The 22,856-nt window shown below is 40.4% G+C and overlaps 1 protein-coding gene across 1 annotated transcript in view; it reads left to right on the top strand.

Moving 5' to 3' along the window:
• LOC308123895 (phospholipid-transporting ATPase ABCA1) overlaps positions 1-22,856 on the top strand; it is a 163,111-nt gene that overhangs the window by 21,497 nt on the left and 118,758 nt on the right. Inside the window, 7 exon segments of the mRNA XM_080486620.1 lie at positions 1,532-1,618; positions 1,722-1,917; positions 11,246-11,385; positions 12,007-12,123; positions 16,530-16,721; positions 21,253-21,458; positions 22,478-22,654. Coding sequence (XP_080342746.1) covers positions 1,532-1,618; positions 1,722-1,917; positions 11,246-11,385; positions 12,007-12,123; positions 16,530-16,721; positions 21,253-21,458; positions 22,478-22,654 — 1,115 coding nt within the window.

Genomic DNA, 22,856 nt, shown 5'->3' with positions numbered 1-22,856 from the left:
CTTGAAAGAGCTTCTGTTTGTGAATAGCGCTTTATTTAGGACTTCGAATGCAGCGTTATCTATTCAGCTCTTAGAACCTGCGGTCTGTGCGCTTGTGCTCTTTCAGGACCTCTGTGCTGCATATATTTGACGTCTTTGTCATTATATATGCTGGAAGACAATACGGGCAACCCTCATACAGTCTATACTTGACACTTGATGCATGAAAATGACGGTGGTTGAAAGGGCATGCCATTTAGTTCCTCTAATTGGACTCATACTGTGTACCTTCAGAATGTCACCGTAACACTGAGTAACACTTGTCATTTTTAATGCAGCTTTTATGAACCAGAGCCAAGGAGGATGACGTTGAGACATAATTTACAGGTCAAGGCGGACAAATTAGTAAGGGGACAGTAAATAGTTTGTTGCCATCCCAGTGAGTATAAATTAAAGGTTAATGTAAAACTGGTCTGCTCAGGCTCTGCAGCCAACGTGTCCGTGCCACCGCCTACTGCCAAAATGAAACAAGCATGTTCTTGGAAACAAATGTGTCCATATTGTCTCCTGATGCCGTTTGCAGCCAGAGTGGTCACATGAGGGACTATGCCATGATGCCACAGTATTAGGATCCCACCCATAGCTAATAAATTAATGCAATTTTTAAACATTACAATTAATCTAGTTTTCATTATTCATCACGTGTTAAGTAATCTTACCGGAACACTGAAACGTCAGGCAGTCAACTGACCGTCATATTAAAATAACGTTGAGTAATGTTGTATTGTTTTTTTTAAACTTTGGACTAATCTAATCTTGATCTCTGCAGCTCTCAGCTTTCTGGATTCAATCATGTATTTAGCTGCAGTTCAACTTCTCACTGATTTCACAGAATAATATCACCCCAGCTTAAGCCCAATCCCACTGGTTTCCTGTTTGTAACTGAAAATCCAGTAAATATTGGAATACCTATTGTTTGTGGTATATGTGTGCATGAATATTTGCTTATACGTAAAGGTTTTCAAGTAATCATTTTTAAACTGACATGGGCGTGTCAGGATAACAAACAGGCTTTTTCCATCTTGGGCTCCTCGACTTTGTAGTGAATTTCCTGAAAAGATTTGGCCCGGCGAAGCAGTGGCTTCTTTTAAATCACTTTTTAATATACTTGTTTATGGACTTGCCTGTGTGTGATGTCATCCTTTTATAGCCTTTTGTTTTTATGTTCTTGTTTTTATCCCTCAATATTCTATCCATCCAAATATTATTCATGTCATTTTTATTTGTCTGTTTTCTATCTCAGAGTCCTTTTTTTTTTGCCCATATTTTGTGTCTTTGCTGTAATGTATCCTATTCTAACCCTACATAAATGTCTTTGCTGTTGGTCATCTTGGTTGAGTGAAGTTTACTGAAGTAGTTTGCAAACACGGTTTGAAAATGTTATATGAATAGCAAAGGATTCAGTTTCAAAACATTTACATTTCCGATCATTGTTTTGTATTTTGTTCATGTATTTTTTTGGATGAATCTTACTATCCTGCTCCTCTTTTAGATCAATTCAGCTTTCAATCTGAATGCACCAGACACATTGGCACTAATGCAGAGGACCTCCCAGAATGCATTGCCAGTCATTGAGGAGGTTAGTGTTGATTTCATGTTAATAGTTATCTTGCTTCGTGATTTCTGACGAGAAAACTGTTTATTAAAAAAAACAATAATGGTTTCCGAATTCCTGTTTTTAGGTGGCCAGGCTGCAGCGCTCCATTTCCTTTCAGGCTGCTAGTTCACTGGATTTCCGAGCGGACATGATTGGCAGTATCAATATGCTGCTGTGTGGAAAGGAGACCGACTTTAATTCCACCAATATGACTCTCGGTTTACCCTCACCTGGACAGATGGATAACAACCAGTCAATTTCCATTATGAGCAACGGTTCCGGTAAGTGCAGCTGCAAGCTTCTTTATAAGGCAAAGCTGTCACAGACGACCTGCGTCTTAATCGTTGATCTGCATCTTGGCTCAACAGCACTATATTTAGTCATGGTAACCAGGAAATTCAGAATACAGAAAACAAGTGATGCGTAATGTTCAGTATCACGCGACACAGCAAATGATTAGTGGTGATTTTCTCACGATGAGTATTCTTTATGACTACTTTTTTAATGTCAAATTATGGTGGGTTTTTTTTTCAGTTTTATGGGGTAATTCTGCTACTGTTGCCTATATAGTACAGTGCACAAATAACAGATATGTAAAGGTGCAGTCAAAATGTATTGATGGATTGCAGGTGAACTGTGGTTGTCTATGGCATAAGAATATGTCTGCAGGTGAGAGTAGATAAGTAGTGCAGGATGCAGTCAGCAGAACATAATGTGCATGATATGACCACTTCTTCACGTGCGGGAAGAGACACCTGTGGCACAGCTGGCCCCTCTGCTGGAGCTGAAAACTAGGTTTGATTAGGAATACATTATCACATGTTGGATCAGGTCCTGGTTTCAGTCGTTGCCAATCAAATTAGCTCCTCTCATTACATTTAAAAGCTGTCTTCCTCCCACCCCTGACATAATGACATTTTCAAAATGGGAAGGGAAGTCCACGACTACTTACCCCGAGTGAAAGTGATGTTTAGTAGATGGTGACATGACATCTTAAAGATGAGCATATGGAAATGCAAACTTTTCCACCCAGGACAGATGGTGTCAATACAGCTCTTTCTGGGTTTGTCAACAGGGTTTTCTTCTGTTTAGAAAGGGAAAATATCCATGGCAGCCATACTGTCAGTCAGCTGTTCTGCTCAAATTCTCCAGAGCAGTTTGAAATGCACTGAGGCTGGCTCTGCTTGCCTTCCAGTGGTTGAAAAGAGTAAGTGGCATTCAAGTGAACAACAGCCAAATTCAAGCTGTTATGAAATATTGCATCCATTGAAAGAAAAAAGTTTCCATCCCCCAGATAAGTGGACTTTTGACTCACTTAACTGTGCTCCAACTACACCCTGCTCTCGTCTATTGCTGCCAGTGTAATATATGTGTGAATCAGATATTTGGTGCACTGTCTATTCATTTAGGTTTTTATATAAAAGCGTTACAATAACCCAAAAAATATACAATTCAGTCGAAGGCAGTCTTGATGGAGTTCAGTGTTGTAGAGTTGGGAGAGAAACTTTACAGTTTGGGGAGATTTCAAAATTTCTATGTCCGGTGCATACCCAGGATGTCATTGTCTCCGCTCCTCATAATGATATGCTGCATACCAACCATGGTACAGTGTTGCTTTCACAGCCAGAGTTGAGCACTTTGCAGCAGTGTGGTGCTCCCTATGAAATATGTATTCCAAGTAGCCACACTGAATGAAACTGCTGGATATTCACACTGCTTTCAAAACTGGGAACTCGCTGTCCACGTTCGCCCTGTTGTAGCAGGTGAAGGAGTGTCCTGATGCCTGCCTGTATTGTATTAATAAAAAGGGAAAAACAGGCTTTACAAGTGAGCGTGGATCAACCTCTGATCTAAGCCGGTCGACACTCTCTTCTCCCGTCCTTCAAGTGTGTTGTTGATGGTGAAATTAGTTTAGCTGACACAATGTAAGTACATAAACGTTATTTGTCAGTGGCTACACACAAACCACGATGCCCGTGTATGCCTTTGAGCCCTGGTCACAAGTGTGTGACCATGGAGACTGTTCACAGAAATACAATCTTAAAAGGTAAAACGTGCATGCCGTAGTCCCTATTCTCCTCAATCAATTGGCCAATTTTTTGACATTTTTCAATGCACTCAATATTTCATAGTCAAAAAGGAACCATCGTGTCCTGTTCGTGTGCATGTATGTGTCTGCGCACATCAACTGTCTGTATCCACCCAGTGATCCGGGCTCCGTTATCACAGTGCTGCTCTTCAACTCACTGCTTTCTGTCAAACCTGGAGAAGCAATCATGTAGGTCAGATTTGTGCGACAACTGACTCATGGGTCTTTGTCAGTGTGTGTGTGGAGAGACGGCAGTCTCTCGTCGAGTGCCGCTCTGGATTTTCTTGAACTTGTCGAACCATTTTCAGGTCAGTCGGCAGATAAAAATTGTGTGAACTGTCCTGGGCAGTCTGGCAGCAGTCTGGAAATCTCTACATCTGTATAATATTCTACTTATTCCTCCCTACATGGCTCGGCGAAGCCCACGGGGGGGGGGGGGGTCGTGAGAGGCCTTATGGATTATCACACACCTGACCGTGTTAAACAAGACCTTACCTGACCTCGTGTCTGATCTTGATGTATGGGTAGATCCCCAAATGCTAACAAACTTTTTTTTATCATGTGCACCTGCTTAAGTGCACCTGATCCTATTTTCACCCATTTAAAGAAGAAAGATGTTTTCTGATATAGTTAAAGTCAAATTAAGCAAAAAGAAAATCTATCTATGGAATATCCAGGTGATTACATATAGTGATAAGCACTCTTGCCCCACAACATTATCCTTGGTTTGAGTTCAGGCTTGCTGGTCTTTTGATTCAGAGTTTGCATGTTTTTTTTTCTGCATACATACATCTCCAGTGACAGAAAACGCGTTTGAGGTTAATAGGCGACACTAAAATTGCAAATAGGGTTGAATGTGGGTTTGTCTGACCTTTTGTGTTTGTCCACTGAAGGACTTACAACCTGTACAAAATGCATTCAATTGTATAGATTTGGATGAAACAGTACAGAACAGTACAGTATGACATGCAGCGTGATATTGTGCTGTACTCTAATGAATTTTACATTTTTAATTGGAAATCAATAAGAGCGTTATTTTTTTTTTCTTCAGTAAACTTTTGTCACTGCTTTCAAAGGAAAACCAGAAATCGAAAATTCACAACAAGTTTAGTTGGCAACGGGGGCCAAGATCTTCAACTCAGCGAATGTTTACACCCTGAAAGGCTTTAGAATTATATCTTCAGTGTAACGTCATGCAGCCTCATGCTCATTAGAGACCGTGCAAGTCCTGTTTCATTAAAAGCCTGTTCTTTGGAGATATCTGCACAAAATTAGATTTTAATAAGAAGCCTCTATTCCTTGGGAATAACGTTTCACTATAAAGTGGAATTGCATGCTAGTGCCAGCACAAATTAGCAAAAACGTTGTATCTTCCTTACATAATAAGCAATAACATCTCTGTTAGCATGCTAATGGCTGTTTTGGCTTTGCCGTGGCATTTCATTGTGCTGCACTATGTATAGTTAAATGGATCTGGAATATGCAGTGTGTCTGCATAATGGCCAATTACAACTCCTTTGTAAGTGTAAAAGTACACTCAAAGGAATAGCAAAACAGCAACAATAAAGGCCAACACTGGGGTTTTGTAAACGGCTCAGTAATGCTCTTTTCTCTATTAATTGCCGACAGCAAGTTCTGACTCACTACTACTATAGGGTAGTTGGGATGGGAGCTGCTCCTGTGAGCACTAATGTTTTTTTATAGGTTGCCTGTTCTTTTTAGATTTTGTCCCCAAACGTTCTTGCTACGTGTGTTATTTTTTTTCTGCACCAATAGAAAAAAGATTTGCCATTTGGAGGTATTAGATTAGATGTTTATTTCAATCAAACCAACATCAGTCCTGATATCCTGCTAAAATATATATTGTGCTCTGCTGCTGGTATCTACCAAAATCAGCAATGTTTATTTTTGCAGTACATGTTTGCGCCACAAGGTGGTGTCTTGAGTGTTTCAAGGAATCAAAGGAAAAAAAACAGTTAACACACCAGTGGCTTGAGGTCGTGGTGCGTACTGCATTTGACATACTGAACTTAATCAGGAAAACTGCACATAGCTTGCAAAGTTTTGGCTTGCTAAGTACAAACTGCGGACGAACTGACACAGTACACCCAATGTACAACTGGGGGATGACGTAAATTTCACATAAAATCAAATACATGTGAGACAGGATAATCCAAGTGCTTCAGTTACGGATCGGACAAGTTTTTAATAAAGTGTAGCTGCTTAGATCATAATAAGAATAATTATGTGCTGTAACCTACTGTAGATTACATCCTTTTTTTTTTTCCTCCCCATAAAATGTCACAATCGGATTTACACTTAAAAAATTTTGTTCACGCAGAATTTGCACATTGACGTATGAGTAATTAGTAAACACTATCCTTTTTTCTGCTGTAATAGGCGGTACTGGAGCCAGTGAGGGGATAATAGGTGTTTGTCATGACAGTAATTGAAAGTAAACACTGCTCACCTGATACCTCTGAATGCCAAAAGCAGCCTCCCTGTGCCTCCTGTGACAGAGCGACTTCAATGACATTTATTCAAGCGTATTTGCCTTTCTGCACAGATGCTGTGTGACAGCACTTGATTTGTGCTGCTTGTAGAAAAGAAAAGAAAAAAGAAAAACACATGCTCTTTGATTGATGCACAGAATAGTTTACTCAGTGTCTGTCATGACTGGCCCGGTCACTTTGGGTACGTGTGTCTGGCCTCTGCGTTGTGCTTGTTGGCTCCTGACTGTGCTTTGCATGAAATTCCTGAAGTATGGCTAATGGAAACTGCAATTAATATCATCGTCTTTGTGTGGGCGTGCACATGCACAATAGCACGTGCGTGCGTGTGTGCGCGCAGTGCCAGCATTTGTGGTGCGCCGTCAGTGCTGTCTCACAGTAGCGCTGAATTGAGCTCATCTCCAGGGTACAACTCAAACTGATTAAATTTGCCAGGTAAGTTGAGGGGCTGACTTGAGGCTCCAAGCAATTATTTGACTGTTGCTAAACCCGGTGTAAAGAACAGATTTTCTCCTCGTTCAGACGGCTGTTTCGTAATAAAGTAAAGTTCTGTTGTCAAAACGAACCGCACAGCTCAGTAGAATCTGTAACCCTCTGTAATCATCTGCTCCCTTTAGTACACGCAAATATCAAAAAACGGATGTATCTCTCCCAGGAAACACAGCTATATAATATTTGAGTGCCATGCATCCATCACTGCCATCTACATTCATATGTTATTGTTAAGTGAAGCTGTCTGTTCTCATAATCACTTTCATAATCACAGACACATTTTTGAAAAAGGGGGATCTTACTGTATGCAGAGAGGAAGTGTCAAAGGATTTGAATAGGAAAAACCTACACGTTGCAGACACTCATATTGAGGGAAGATGAAAAATATGATTGTTTTTGGAATATATTAGTGCAGTGCATAGGGATCTGGATATTGCTATCTCATCTGCTGTGCTATATTTTCATTGCAGTTGTGTCCAGGACAGTCTGTCTTGACTGGGTAACGATGCAGGTCAAACTGACCCCTGCTGCGTTAGCACAGTGGTATAATGATTTCTGTGTGGCCTTTGCATTTTCTAACATGGAAGTGTAACTACTTGTTTCTCTATGGTTGTCTGTGGATGAATAGACTGGTGAGCCGTCCCCGTTGTCACCTGATTTGTTTAGAGCAGGCTCTTTTAAGATGTGAAGTACTTTGTTTTGCATTTGACTGAGCGATGAGTGCTCTACAAGCAAAGGTTGGTTGATTGATGGAAGATGGATGACGATGCATTACATCACCATATTGCAATAACTAAGAATATCCCTCTGTAACTCGTGGTCCTTTGAAGAAGTTAAAACAAGTAACGAGGCAGCTTGAAGGATGTGAAGAGAAGAAAGCAGAGATATACCAGTTAAATGTAGGAAGGCGAAAAAATAAATAAATGCTGGGGTTAAATACAGATACATGAAAGTTCTACTAAAGTTCAGCCACCTTTGTTTCTAAATATATGGATTTCCTATCAATTAGATATGTGATTATTACAATTTTTTATTGTTAAATAACAATGATCTAACTGGTAATTGTATTCGCAGTTTTCCTATTTCAGAGATCAAAATCTGATTTAAATAAGCTATGAAGTGAAAACTACTGTACATATTTTTCTATTTCAATTTTCCGGACACTTCATGATTATTATTGTTTTGACAGATACTAATAAGTAACATTTTCCCACCTATTTGGCTCATTGCCACGGACAGTGGCAGCTCAGCCGATGTTTGTTTTCACCATAGAGCCTCTAGTTGCGGTGAAATTACCATATCATTATTAGACGGACTCATATTCTGATGATTCATTGGCAATTACTGCCATGCTGATTCACGAAGCATCGCGCCCAGACTTTGGAAGAAAATGCCACAGTAACAAAGTGTGAGCGCATCTTGTTTGTAGCCTGTGAAGGAAGTGACCACACATTCACTGGGGAAAAAGTGCTCTACTAACTTCAGTTTAGAGGCAGAATTGCTAATTAGTTGCTCTGCTGCAGCACATTAAATAGCATTTAAGATAACCAGGGAACACCACCTGGGTCCTGTAAGAAGCTTTTTTTTGCTCTTTACTCTTCGGTAACAATGACAACACACTGTGTGCCCATGACATGTAGCTCCAGCGAAACTTTGTTTACTTTGTCTCTTGCTCCCCGAGGTGTAACACCGGCACACAGCTGCTGTCAATCACGCACAAGCCCGCCTCTCCAGCTGCTTGACAGGATGAGGCACTTTCTGAATTTCACCAAGTGTATTTTCCCTTGACTTTGCATGTCCAAATATATATATATATATATATATATATCATAGCACAGTCAGAGTATGCAGACGTTACCTTGTGCTGCATCGATGAAAAGCCATTTGTGAGTGTCATTGGCCTTTAAGATGATCAGTGTGTCCTCTAGTTTTAATTGCGGTACCAGTCGGGTTTTGCGAATACTAATGGTGTTTTTGTCTGTAAACAATCCAAAACCAATCATCTTACTAAGATTGAATTGCTTTTTTTTTTTTCATAAGTACAGAAAATGTTTCAATTTTCTTTCTTTCCACGGACACATCTAACAGCCTATCGAGCAGAGAGGTCGAGGTGTGTGTCATACACACTCCCTGTCTTTCACAAGTGTTATGATTGCAGGAGGTGGCATCTGTGCAGCCTGTGGAGGGAACAGCTGGCCAGACCCAGACTAAGGGGTAGCCATTAGCTCGGCGCACACTGACCTCTGAGGAGCACCTGGGAAAGATGGCCAGCAGGCAGAGAGGCTAACATTTAATTGCATTGAAAATGGCCGCTAAAATCTCCCTGATGGGGAAAATGGTTGCCCTGGTAGGATGAAAGGAGAGAGCAGGTTTCTGGCTTTGTTGCAGTCTTGACACGGGGGGGGGGATGAAAGAGGGCTGGAAAGAACACTGTTGCAATGACAGGTGGTGGAACAAAACCACAGTTAGCAACAGATCAAAGAGGCAGGCGTCCATGTTGACTGGCACACGACAACCTGAACGGATCAATTGTCTGATGGCTCGCCACACAATTCCAATGACGCATTTACAGCGGAGACCAACCCGACCCGGCAGAAGAACAAGCTTTCCAACCACTCCAGGTCCGACTGCTGGCAGCACAGCTCCTTGTGTAACTTATTCAGCACTCTCCCAACCTCGCAATATTCACATTGGCAGATAATCTTAAATTAATAATGATCCTGCTGCTGCTGAGCATATTGACTTTTTTTTTTTTTTTTCACTCTGTTCACAGAAGATTTTCCTCATGTACTCTGGTCTGAACTCTTGCTTCGTGTTTCCCTCTGCCCATGTTTTTTTTTTTTTTTGAAGTCATAATTGACCTCTTTTTGATGATGAATTAATTAATTGTGAAGTTTTCCATTTTCAAAGATGGTTTTGTACAGTACTAGTGACTGTATCAAAATAGATTAGATTAATATTTTTATCTAATAAAGTAAACACTTGAATGGGATGTTTTCTGTGGAGAAATGGCATAATAAACTGTATATTTGATGAGGCTATAAGATTATCTCGCTTGACAACAAACTACAAAAGTGATAATCACCAGAATTCTCTGTCTAAAAGTTCAATAGGAGCAAACTTTTTTTTTTTTTTTCTTTCATTCCACTTGGTTAAACATTGATGGCAGGCCAATTAGTGAATGAAAGTGAGCTGATGCGAGATTGACGTAGAGTGAGAGAAAATACAAAGCAAACAAACAAAAGAAAATACAACAATTAGACCGACACAAACAAGTGATGTTTTTTCTAAGATAACCTGAACTTGATCTGCTCCAGAATCAATGTCAATCCACGACTGAAACAGGAGCCTCTTGCAGAAAAACATCCATCCATCTTCGACACTGGGGTTTTTTCAACTGAGGGTCGAGGCGATGCAGCCCTCACCGGTCATCACAGGGCAAATACAGTGGCAAACACACAAACAAACACCTACACGCACATGGATATTTTTGAACTGATGGAGAAAACCAGAGAACCTGGAGAAAACTTGTGCATACCCAGGAAGAACATGGAAACTTCACAGAAAGGCTCTCAAGCCTTAATTAATAATTTATTTGGCTAATTTTTGCTTTCGCTATAAATTACTAATACTTTAGCTGTAGAAAATACCAGAAGCTTGTTTTCACTTTGATGGCAACACGTTTACAGACTGTCACAGATAAAATATACTTGTGACTCACCACACCCTCTTGAGTTCCAAAATGGTATTACAAATTACAGAAGTAACCCAACTTCTTTGATCTTTTTTGAACATATTTTAGAAGCTGCAGCCAGGTTGTTAGATAGAATACATTTTAAAAAGTGATCGGTACACAGCGCAACACTTATTTTCTCTTTCTACTCATGATTGTTTCAGGAGCAACAGCATATACTAATTGGAAATGATTTAAAACGGAGTCCAGTGCAGCGTGTGCGTCAATGCTGCCCCTCTGGTGTAAATATGTAAATTACTTTATGCTCTGTACAGAAGAGTTTTGATTTTGTTTTGTTTATTTTAGTTTGCAGTTGTCAGGAGGGAAAAGGTGAAAAGCTGTTATTCCATGCATAAGACTGCAAAATGTCATTTATAAAAACATTTGATTTAAATATTATCAAAACAAGCTTAATTGGCTAGATAATGAATTCATGTTCTGGTCTTTACACTTTCAAACAAAATGTGCCTATATCATATGTAATTCACTAAACTTACACCATGTTTATATTTGCTCCCGCTATGTAGAGTTGGTGTTGAAAGGTGGTTGTCATGGTAGCGCCATATTAGTTTCAAGCTCATGTGCAATATTAATCGTGTTTGCTTCTTGGACTTTGATTCTTCAGATTTTTGTGCAGATCAGACGGTGTTTTCTCCAGTCCCATTCCCACGCTCTCCGATACAGTACATGCAGTTTAAAATTCATAGGTGATTTTTTTTGTTTGTTTTTTTTTAAGCTTGCATTGACTTTCCCTGTCTTTTCTCCTCACCTCTTCACTTCTGCAGATGCTTTTTGTCAGAGTCTCGTTGACACCCTGGAGGGCACACCTGGTCTGCGCTACTTTTGGAACACCGTCAAGCCATTACTGCAAGGGAAAGTCCTCTACACACCTGATACACCTGCTGCTCGTCTCCTGGTGAAGGAAGTAGGTTCAGAAGAAAACGGTTGTGTTCTTGAAAATGTTGCCTGTGTCGGTTTAAAGTCACAGTTTATTTTTCAGATTAAAATCAGACGAGTGTCGATGGGACGACGCCTCTGGGGAAAGAAAAACAAAAAAAACAGGATCTTACAAGTTGTTGCCACGGAATATTGTGGACACGTTGGTTTGCCATTTCCCGACCTGACATTTCTTTGAGAGATTAGTTCGAGTTTAATCACTGCATAAGCAAAACAAACAATAGACACGCAGAGAGGATTTTGCTCTCGGAATACATAATGAGTGTGAGCCAAACCTGTCGACTTCACAGCGAGCGGTCCGGTGTTTGTGCACGAGACCCTCTTCACACCAGACACAGTCAGATTGTTTACAAGTCAGTGTTCAGGGGTAAATAACCCCATTTACATGCATCACCATGGGGGGTGGAGGGGGTGTGAGTGTTCCGATGTGATGAGTTTCTCCGGGGATTAACTGAAAGTGCAAATGTGGAGTCCTTTCATGTCTGTATTGGCTCAGCATGAGGAGAGGAAGGCTCATCGGGTATACTTTCAGTCAGGGGACATCGAGACGAATGTACCGTGAATGTTGTTTTTGTTTGTTTGCTTTTAGGCAAATTCCACTTTCAACTCCTTGGCTATGCTGAAAGAACTTGCAGATTCTTGGAAGGAACTTGGGCCACGGGTTTGGGATTATCTACAGGATAGTCCTCAAATCAACGGCATTCGGGTGAGATTCCTCTGGAAAACACTCAACACGACTTTACATTACTTTTGTAGCATTTATATATTTCAGAAAACTTAAGGGAGACTGGAATTTGTTAATTTTCTTAGAAAATCCTTGCAAAATAATCTCTACCTCTCTTTTCCTCATACAAGTAGCAGGTCATACTGCAAGATTGTGATGCGAGTCTGTTCTCAAATATAACAGAGCGAGAGGTTGTGAACCTTGGGGACTGTTAATGATCCATGTTCCATCAGACTGTACTTTGAGCACCAATCCTGAAGTTTTTAAGTCACAGAAACTCAGTAAGTTATTATCACTGATGTTACTTTCAGTGGCTGGATAAAGGTGTTGATGAGTAATATGTTAAGACGAGCTCCATGGATTCTTTCCGATTTTTACTGGTAAGATATACAGTAAACCTGAAAACGGAATAGTGTTGTCAGCAGAGCAGAGGACGTAGCATTGGAGTGACTTGAAGCTGCAAAACAAAATACAAGCAATCACAAGACATTATTGTCACTGCTGCATGCTGAAACACACAGGGAGATACTCTGTTTGAATCTTGAAATACAAAAAAAAAAGACACCGGGGCATCTTTTTTAAGCGGTCTGTAAAATATTAAGGATGAGCCTCACATATGCCGCAGGTGAGAATACCCATTCTATGTACATCAATTTGTCGCAGCGTCTGTTAGATATGCAGACTGAGGGAGGAAAGTAATTATGGATAAGTGCAGGATAATTTTCATCCTGGCAGAAAGGATTATCTATAGAAGTAAAGGACATGGACTCTTAGCCACCACTTCTCTCTTCCTACTCCACTTTTCCCTTCTCTCTCTCTCTCTCTCTCTCTCTCTCTCTCTCTCTCTTTCTCTCTCTCTCTCTCTCTCTGCCTTCTCTCCGTATTTCCTTGACACTGACATTACTCCAGTGTCACTCCAAATGAGCTTATAGGCAGCTGGAGGGAAGCAGACATTGGGAGCTCCATATAGCGAGGGTATTCATTACCCTAGCCCTAACCTTTACACAAATGGACCAGCAATCCTCCTTTGTCTTCATTTTCTCCCAGCCCGGCTCTCTCCTCCTGCACCTCTCACTAGGAAGCTGGTGGCTTTAGAGGTTTGTCATCCTCCGAGGTCCTTCAAGGTTGCAGACACGTTTTGCGTTGATGGACCAATTACCATCACCACCACAACTACATTTGAGATGGAACATTTAGAGTTCAGCGCTGTATAGAAGGACACACTGTACGATTGCATATTCACTGAAATAGCTTGGAAATAAAAGAGGTTGAGGATATTTTCCACTTAACTATTTTGGCCTTTTCATAGTCCCAAGTTAAGATTCTCAAAGTTTAGGTGACATGTGGTTGCAACTGTTGATCCTTTGGCACCATGTCGAGTTTGGTAGTGCGCATATAAACACAACAAAAACAACTTCCCATCAACCCCACATCATAGCACGTTATCTTTAAAAGACACACTCATAAGCAGAGCTCCCACCATTCTTTCACGATTTCAGTTTGGTGTAATTGTGTGTGCACATACACAATATCAATATATCTCTGAACAACCAGATCATGTTAAATCGAGTGCTTAAAGGAAGGGTGTCCTTGTATGAACTGGCCTGTTGGACAGTCCAATCCAAAATTATGATATTAACTGCCATATATGTATTTGACCACCAGGGGTGCACATGAGCACAATTTATCTTTGTTCAATTTTAGTCTCAATAATCTGTATTTTGGTGTGAGTCAGTTCAGATGATCAGGATTACTACACAGATGTAGAAAGGTGTTGACATTAAAGATTATTTCTAGAATGTGACAAGTAATTCCGATCATAATATGATCAAGCCTGTTGTATTTTCGAGTTCTTGCTACATGTGACCAAATGTTTCTTGCCTTTGAAGACTTAAATAGTATCTTTGAGTTGTGTAGCAGCTTGATTCGAATTTCAGGTCCATCATGTGTTGTGAAAGGAGAGTTCATTACATGTGAACTTCTTAATGATATCTAAATTGCACTAAGGTAAGGCAAGGCAAATTTATTGATAGAGCACCGTTCAAACAGAGCAATTCACAGAGCTTTACAAAGAAATTAAAGAAATACAGAAAAGCTTTACTAAGACATAAGAAATATGTTAATAAAAGAAATTTATGAGTATCACATCTGTGTGCAGTGTAAGCTTCTGTAAAGGATTTATTTGGATGTCGAGCATTTTGCTTTGGGATTCACACTCACCGCCTTCAGTCCACGGCCTGGTATCCTGTCGCCTGGACAACTGCAATTCCCTTCTGTATTATCTCCAAATCTATCCAAGAAACTCCAAATAGCCACCACGCATCATGGCCTGAACTCCTTCCATCCAGCACACAGCCCCAGTTCTCCAAAAAAAAAAACACTGGCTCCCAATTCATCACCACCTTCAGTTCAAAATCTTACTTTTTTCCATTCAAGGCCCCCTATGACTTTGCTCCTCCGTACGTCACTGACCTCCTCCACATCTACACACCCAGCCGCAATCTCAGATCAGATCAGCCTCCTCAATCAGCCTCACTGTCGCTCCAGCCCGCATGACCACCATGGGGTCCCGAGCCTTCAGCCACTCGGCCCCCGCCTCTGGAACTCACTCCCGCCGAAATTCAGATACATTCAATCGCTGGACTCTTTGAAATATCTTTCCAAAATCTAGTTCAACAAATGTATTCATTTCATACAATGTCAATCTGCTGCAAATTCCTGGATGTTTATCTTTTTTTTTTAATAATGTCTTTGTTACAGTTTTTAACAGCATTTTAACATGTTCATTGTACAGTGACCTACAAAATGCATGTTAGAATACCAACAACAACTACTTCTACTACTACTACTACTACTACTACTATTATTACCAAGCTGAAAATTTATGCTCAGCATAAAAAAAAACACATTTGTGCGAGGTCGGTCATTGCATGAGTTTTATGCTCTGTGCAACCCTTTCATAACAAAGCATTTTTTTAATACACTTGAGCAACAAGGTTAAATGACATTCCTGCAACTGTTTAATCCAAATGCCACCGGAGTTTAAATAGCATAAAGCACATTTAACCGTATTCAGTAGTCTCCAAATGAAGATATTCAACCTCTAAGCCAGTGCAGGAGCTATGGTCAATTTGCCAGCAGGACCTTCAAACACATCTCTATAAAATATACATATTTTTGATGGGTCATGGCCTTAATGTAGTGGTCACGAAGATAGATGTACTGATTTTTGGAAAAGGTCACATGCGCCATGGAGATGACTTAATTTGACACTTTGTCCTTAGGTTAAGCAGAATATCATCAGAAGTGTTGACAGTGAAATGCCACTGAGCACACAGGCCAGAATATATCTGAATCTCAATTCTCAATTTCACACTGTAGAGGTCCAAATGCGCCGTAGGCGATGTGATACCTGTAGTACACAAGCTACATGTACAAATGATCCTCAAAAAGGTACTTTAATTGACTTATTCTCTTAGTGGGTTTTAATTTCTTTTTTGCCGATCTCCCTGGTGTACATGACAGGCAAATTATCAGTGTTTAATTTAAGTTTATGTTGAAACACTGTCATTACAGCGCCGGTGTCATATTATTACTTGAGTCTTAATTTCACAGCACTAGAAAATGAAGCAAATACTGGGCGAGAGGGAGGAGATGGGTTGTGGCTACTAAATAGAGGGCAACACATGGGTGGGAGTGAAATTGCCTTATTATCCAAGAGCTATTGTACGAGGAGCTGAGAGACATTTATTTCTCTCAACAAAACTCACACATACACACACCTTCATCACTATTTTGCCAAGGTTATATTTGCTCCCTGATGAACGTATCACCCTATTATTTTGTTCCATGATTCAAGCAATTGCGGTTTGATCCATGACCGGTGCTGGCTAAAAGACATGCATGTTCCTGTCTGTGTTAGTGAAATAGAATGAGAGGCGGGTATATCCTGTCTTTCCCCGTCTGTATGGCGATTATATGTTGTCTGTGTGTGTGTACACATGTGATTTTAGATTTGCATTCATTTATGGTTTTTAATGGATGTGTGCACCATGCAAATGTGCATCTGTTTTGTGCGGTCATACAGTACATAATGCATGCTCTAAATGGGAGGGGAAAAAAATAGTGGATGTACATCTTAGAGTGGCAGCGCTACCATCTATCTTAAGGCTCCTAATTAATTCTGCAAGAAAAAAATAAAAAATATAGTCCGCTTCACTAAAGAGCCAAGCTGAACTCCCAAGCCTTTGCTTCTGTATAATACACTGGTTTTAGACCCTGTTCAGCTTCATGAATATTTATTCACATTCATACAATTTTTCTTTTATATCTCTAACAAGTGACCACTGTAACTATGAATAACTCCATGTCCTTGCTTTTAAAATCAGGCCTCGCTTAAGAATCCCGTGTTTGCCGAGTTGCTCAACCAAGCTGGAACAAGATGGACCGCCGACCTCCTGTCCAACTTTCTGTACGATGGACCGCCGGAGGATCGTCCTCCGGACATGCCACAGTTTGACTGGAGGGACGTATACAACTCCACGACACAGATCCTGGAGCTCCTCTCGACTGTCATCGGCGTATGTAACGTATATGTCACCTTGCAAACATCACTCATGGACCAAAAGAGGTTTTGAGATTTCATCACTAAAGCTTTTAGACAGATTGTTCTCGGACACTGAGGGTTATTATTTAACCACAAACTAAATGTTAAAATGTTTTGATTTTTTCGTAAAAAGTCTTCCTTTGGCTTACTGGCTTGCTAAAACTTCATTGTGAATACAAGCAATATTTGTATTACTGATCGTTTTACTGTAATTTACTCTGTATCACTGCTCACAACTGACACACAGCTCCGGTTGAACATCAGGGAAGCTTCGATATGTAAGCCGAGTGCCTTGCAACTAAGGCACAATGCGTCCATGTTTGGCATTGTGCTGGATTTTTTTATTTATTTTTCTCAGTTTCACAGCTCTTTTGTTGAAGTGTCTGGGCTTTGCTATTGTTCAAAATCAAAATCAAGGCTGCCTTTTATCCCCTGCTCGCTTAGCTTTTGTACTTTTTCAAAACAAGCAAAAAAATAAATAAATGCTTCAGTCTTTTGTTCATTAAACTTTAATATCCTTGACTTAATGAACTGTCAAACACACAGGAAGATCTGTCCCGACAGTTCTTCCAATAGTGATCATGAAAACACATTGTTCAGTACGAAACTGCAGCTGAAGTGGCATCAAACAGAGTTGTGTCTGTGAGAAGGAACACAGACGTAGTCGACACTGATATATTGACTGTGGCACAGTTTGGAGCAAAGCCGTTCTTTGTCTGTCTGCAATGTGTGATCAAACACACACACACACACACACACACACGCGCGCGCGCATCAATTCAGGCATACAGGGAAGATTTAAACTCATCTCTTTGGGTTCCCCATATGAGGTGAAAAAAACACATAGATGGGCCTCACAGTGGTGTAGTGGTTCGCCCTGTTGCCTCATAGCCAGGATGTTTCTTGTTTGATTCCAGTTGAAGGCCTTTTATCTATACTCTCCTCTTACATGTGTGGGGTTTCTCACGGTTCTCCACTCCTAAACTGTAAAAAAAAAAAAAAGTTCATTTGAGGACCATTGCTGACTCTAAATTGCCCCGAGTTGTGAACATGAGTTTGTATGATGATCATGCAAGCCGACCTCCATTCCCCAAGACCCAGAAATGGATAAAGTGATATAGAAGTAAATTGGAGGAGTCATTTAGAGAAGTGAATGGATATTTTATTTCTTAGAATAATTACTAGCAAAGTGCTTTTGATGGGTTGTTTTCATCTATTGATCCATACATTTTGGGGAATACTTTATTTTGGCGTGTCTTCCCTGGTGTTGCATGAGGTTAAGTCTTGATCCTGGTTGTGGAGAACCTGGGTTTGACCTGATATGCTTGATTTTGATTATTTGCAATTGAGTCTAAGTTTTCACCAATGACAATCCATAGTTTCTGGTCCCCTTGCTGTTATGGCTCTCATCAGTATTGCAAATGAAAAGAAGTAGCGTTAAAAGAAAAGGTTCTCAAAGAGAGGAAGGAAAACCAAGGCCTTTACTTTACTGTTTATCTGAAAGTGTTTCAGCGACTGTGTCCTTAGGTGTACTTGCAATTGTGAGATTTAGTTTGATTAAAAGGCACCTGGTTGTTAGTGTGATGGAAATGTCTATCCAAACCCTTGTGAACCCAAACAAGACTGTAAGAGTAAACTAACTATACTATAATATTAACCTTATCCTTGTAATAACAACATAATATATCCTGATTAAATTAAATCTCCCATCAATGTTTTTGTATGCAGCCTATGCATGGTGAGCAACCACCCACAGCCTGTGTGTCAGAACAAGTTGATTGCTTGCAGATGTGAGGAAAAACAGGTTAACAAGTGTCGATGCTCAGCAGCAAGGAGGAGGCATATCATTTGATAATATCTGCACACACATTATCACACTTAAAATATTAACCAGTTAAAGCAAATTATTCGCTGAAGATCAAAGCTCAATGATTTTTTTGGTCATTTTATTCCATAATTGGCATGAGTTCTCTATATGGTGCCAACCCCAGCATAAACATTAAAGAAGAGTTGGCCTATGTTTTATTTATAGCACATATAGAAATTACAGCCAGAGCTTTCATGAATACACCATGAAAACAATTTTGAATCAAAGTGAAATTTCTCTTTAAAAGAAGTGTACATAGCTGCATTTTGTACCCAGTGCCGTTGAAACATCTTCATAAAGCCCTAAAGGAGTTGAATGTCAAACTGAGCAGGTGTTTATGAAGAATATAAGAATTGGATTATTGTATTTTAAACATGCCAAAATCCACATCAGGTTTCACCAGTCCCTCAGCTAGGGCCGATCTGATATTAAGCTCTATTCCCCAATATATCCACTAACATCTCTCTTTTTCAAAGCACCTTTGTGCTTGGATATAACAGAGCAGACATTTGCATCAAATCTACTTTTCCAACATTGGTTCAGCTGTCAAGAGAGTTGGATTACTTAGAAAGCCATTGAAGTTTAATGCAGCTGTCCCATGTGAGAGAAAAAGCAACCTGAACAAAGTAACAGCTTCACAAATAACACCCAAACAAAGAAAGAAAACTGATTATCAGACATTCAGTTTAATTCGTCCCCAGTGGAGGGGCAAACCAGTGCAGAGTGTTAAATTAACTCCAGTCTTTACCAAAGATGATGAGGCATGGACACAGCTGCTAGGATTTATTTCAACGTAAAGTAGATGGATTGGTTGTCCGAGCGAGCATGGCCCAAACAACACCAAAACATTTAGAGCTAATATCCACATCACATTGAAAAGAAAGTAAAACAGATAAGCAAGAGGAAAATTTAACTAAAGGCAGGGTTGGCCTTGTGATGGATGAACGCCGTCCTTGGTGTTCTTTGCCTCTTGCTGCAAAGATGACAGGCAATAGACTCCCGCTTACCAGGATGTTTCTCTGGATAGAAGTGATTCTGAACGGATGAATGGACAAAATTCAATGAGTACAAAATCAGCTGCGTCTATTGATAACGAAGCACATCGGGGTGGGATAAAGCAGAACTCTGAGCTTCACGGTGCCATCGGTGCGATTTGTGAAGGGCGGGTATATCAGACATATCAGCATAAGTAGGATGAATTTGAATCCACTGCAATGTTTTCATTCCTTTTTAAAATCTAAGTAAGCCTGAGCTTTCTCACCTCTAGCGCATTTCGGTTCAATTAAGGATTTCTTTCTAAGTGGAAAACTACCTGCAGCCACTTGTTTCATTTTGTTTGAATGTCATCATTACATCTATAACATCTATTGTGAACTGGAATGCGTTTCTGATTCCTCCCTGTACATAAATATATGAAATTACATCAGATTTTGATATTTCTTTGTGATAAAACAAAGATGAAGATTTGGAGTTTCCAAAAACAAAAAACGTTATGTGAGCATTTTATTAAATGAGCCAACTCAAGACTAAAATGCTGCAAAGCATTGTTTATTTTAATGAAATTAAAACTGGCCAGGCTAAACACTGTCATAACAGGAATCCAACATGAATTGCAGCCAATAACTCTTGCACATTGCATTACCAGTCACACTGTTATTATATATGTTAACAGGATCCACTCATATTGATCATATCACTTATATATCAATCAGGGGCACCAGCTTTGGGCGGTGTGAAGCCAAACCATGTCTGCACAACAGCATGTGTTGCCTCACTGATTGGATTGGCGGGCTCTCAACGGGGCCTGTTTCTCAGTCTGCACTTGGAGTCAGATTGTTGATATAGGATTGCTTGGCTTTAGCTGTGAGCCCATTGGGCAGAGAGAAGAATAGCGCAGAAATAATGAACATGGTTTCTCTTTCAATTCGAGGAAGATCCTCGCTGGCGTGAATAGTTGCGACAAAGTATAGAGAAGGGAGCGTTGAAAGGCGGACACTTAAATTTAGGAAATGCTAATCGTAAAAAAAACAGCAGATGTATTGAGAACTGAAGCGTGTCTCCGGTAAAGTACAGTATGTATTGTTGATAGTCAGGTCAGCTCATGCCCACACTTTGGGCTTATGTGGCTTTATTTCGCTCTGATCTACCCGATACTTTGTTCTGAACAAATGTTGTTGCTGTGATTTCTGTTTCCCACCATAGTTTGCTATCGAATGCAGCCTCCTGAGGGAGAGATGATAAAACTATTGCTGCAGTAAGAAGTGTAGACAGCTGTCAGGTGTGACTGCCTCCCAGGATAGCGTGCTCATTATCATCTCATGAAACAGGGGGACAAGGCGAGAGAGCAAGGGAGTGCTAGCAAGACTGCATCTCATTTGCCTGTCTCTGCTGAAGCACCAAACATTTCCCCACCCCCTGGCAGCTCCAGATAATTTGGAGCTGCATTCTGCCCGGTTTAGTCGATCGCGGAGTGATACTTTTTTTGCTAAACACCCATCTGTTGTACAGCATGCTTGCCTCGGTTGCGTGACCTTTTTTGCTTGATATTAAGTAACTGCGTTAAAGAACGGACTTGCTTTAAGTGTACAGGAAGCAAATAAATCAACCCAGCGTGGGGTACCTCTGTGTTTGTTGACAGTGTTTGGACCTGAATAAGTTCGAGGCGGCGCCCACTGAAGGCCATCTGGTGAGCAAAGCCTTGGAGCTCCTGAAAAACGATACGTTCTGGGCCAGCGTTGTCTTTGAAAACCTCCAGCCAAACTCCAGCCGCCCTCCTCCTTATGTCAAGTACAAAATCCGCATGGACGTCGAAGACGTCGAGAAAACCAACTCGATAAAACAAAGGTATGTACCAGAGCTCGACCTCCTCACTGAAAAACACTGTGAAGGTTCTTACCGGACCGCCATTTTGTCAAAGTGCAAACCCCCCGAACGCCCAGATTTTACATGCTGTTTTGTCTCCTAGGGCATATTTACCTCTTTAAGACTTATACATTAACTTAAATTACTGTGTTATTTCTTTTGTTTGTTTTCTTTATTTCTTTATTTATTTTTTTTCTGTTCCATATAAACATTTGCCTTGAGACTAATTTCCCCTTATGCTAACTTAATCTAATTGTCTACTATTTGTACTTAAAATGCTCCACTATTCAAAAAGCAGCATTACTTTGCAGTACTGCATTCGAAGAGAATGATTTTTTTCCCCCCTTATTATTTAAACAACCATGTGCTAAGAAAAAAAAAAAGAGCATTTCTCTGTGCTCAATGAACAATTGTACATGAAGCAATGAATGCTCCGAGCATAATTTGTAATCGTCCACAAACCCAGGGGCAGTCCTGGTCTGGTCCAGTTTTCCAGTTTCGTTTGGGGACTTGATATCATCATTTCACACATTCTGACATAGACTTGACAGTGAAGTATTAGAGATGTTTTTCACAGCGGGGAAACTTTGAAATCACATTTGCATATTTATAGATGGGGCCATTTTAATGAATACGAGGCAGGAGTTGTCATTTGAATGTTGTTTTTTTCCCCCCCAAATAATTGGAATTATTTTTTGGGGGGGAGGAAAAAGAATCACATCTAGAAATTATTACTCAAAGTAGTTCATTTTCTATACATCTTGAGACATGTCTGCAGGGGATATTATTTAATTTACAGAGTTGTGAGTGGTATAAATCAAAGTCTTTGTTTCAAAACTCAGCAGACTATCCCAAACTGTCAAAAGGACTCAAGTCAGCCCACATATGTTGCTGTTTTGTTTATTTTTTTATTCACATTTGCTGTTCTTTTTGTATGACCTCTGAGTCTCACAGTCTTTTAGCTTGTCATTTACTTCATGCCGTGTCGTCGTTCTCATAAGTTCCTGGTCTCCTGGAGCCAAAGACAACTCCTTTAACGACCTGCGCTATATCTGGGGAGGCTTCGCCTACCTGCAGGACATGATGGACCACGGCATTATCCGAGTGCAGACATCAAACTCCCAACCACTTGGTGTTTTTGTCCAGCAAATGCCATATCCCTGCTTCGTGGATGATGCGTGAGTACAAAGGCAGTTGTTCTTTGTTTTTTTGTTTTTTTTGCTCTTGTCATTCCCGTGATTAGAGGAAGAAGAAAGACGTATTACAGCAATGCATTTCAGCTCACTCCGAGGAGTTGCCACTCACTGCCACCACAGAGTTGAGTTATGGCCTTATCATGCACTTAGGCCCTCTACATTTCCCCATGGAAGGATGCTCCCT

This window comes from Lipophrys pholis, assembly GCF_963383615.2.
Source record: "Lipophrys pholis genome assembly, chromosome: 18".
Taxonomy (NCBI): Eukaryota; Metazoa; Chordata; class Actinopteri; order Blenniiformes; family Blenniidae; genus Lipophrys; species Lipophrys pholis.
Note: the sequence above shows the minus strand (reverse complement) of the source record. Positions and strands in the feature narration are given on the sequence as shown.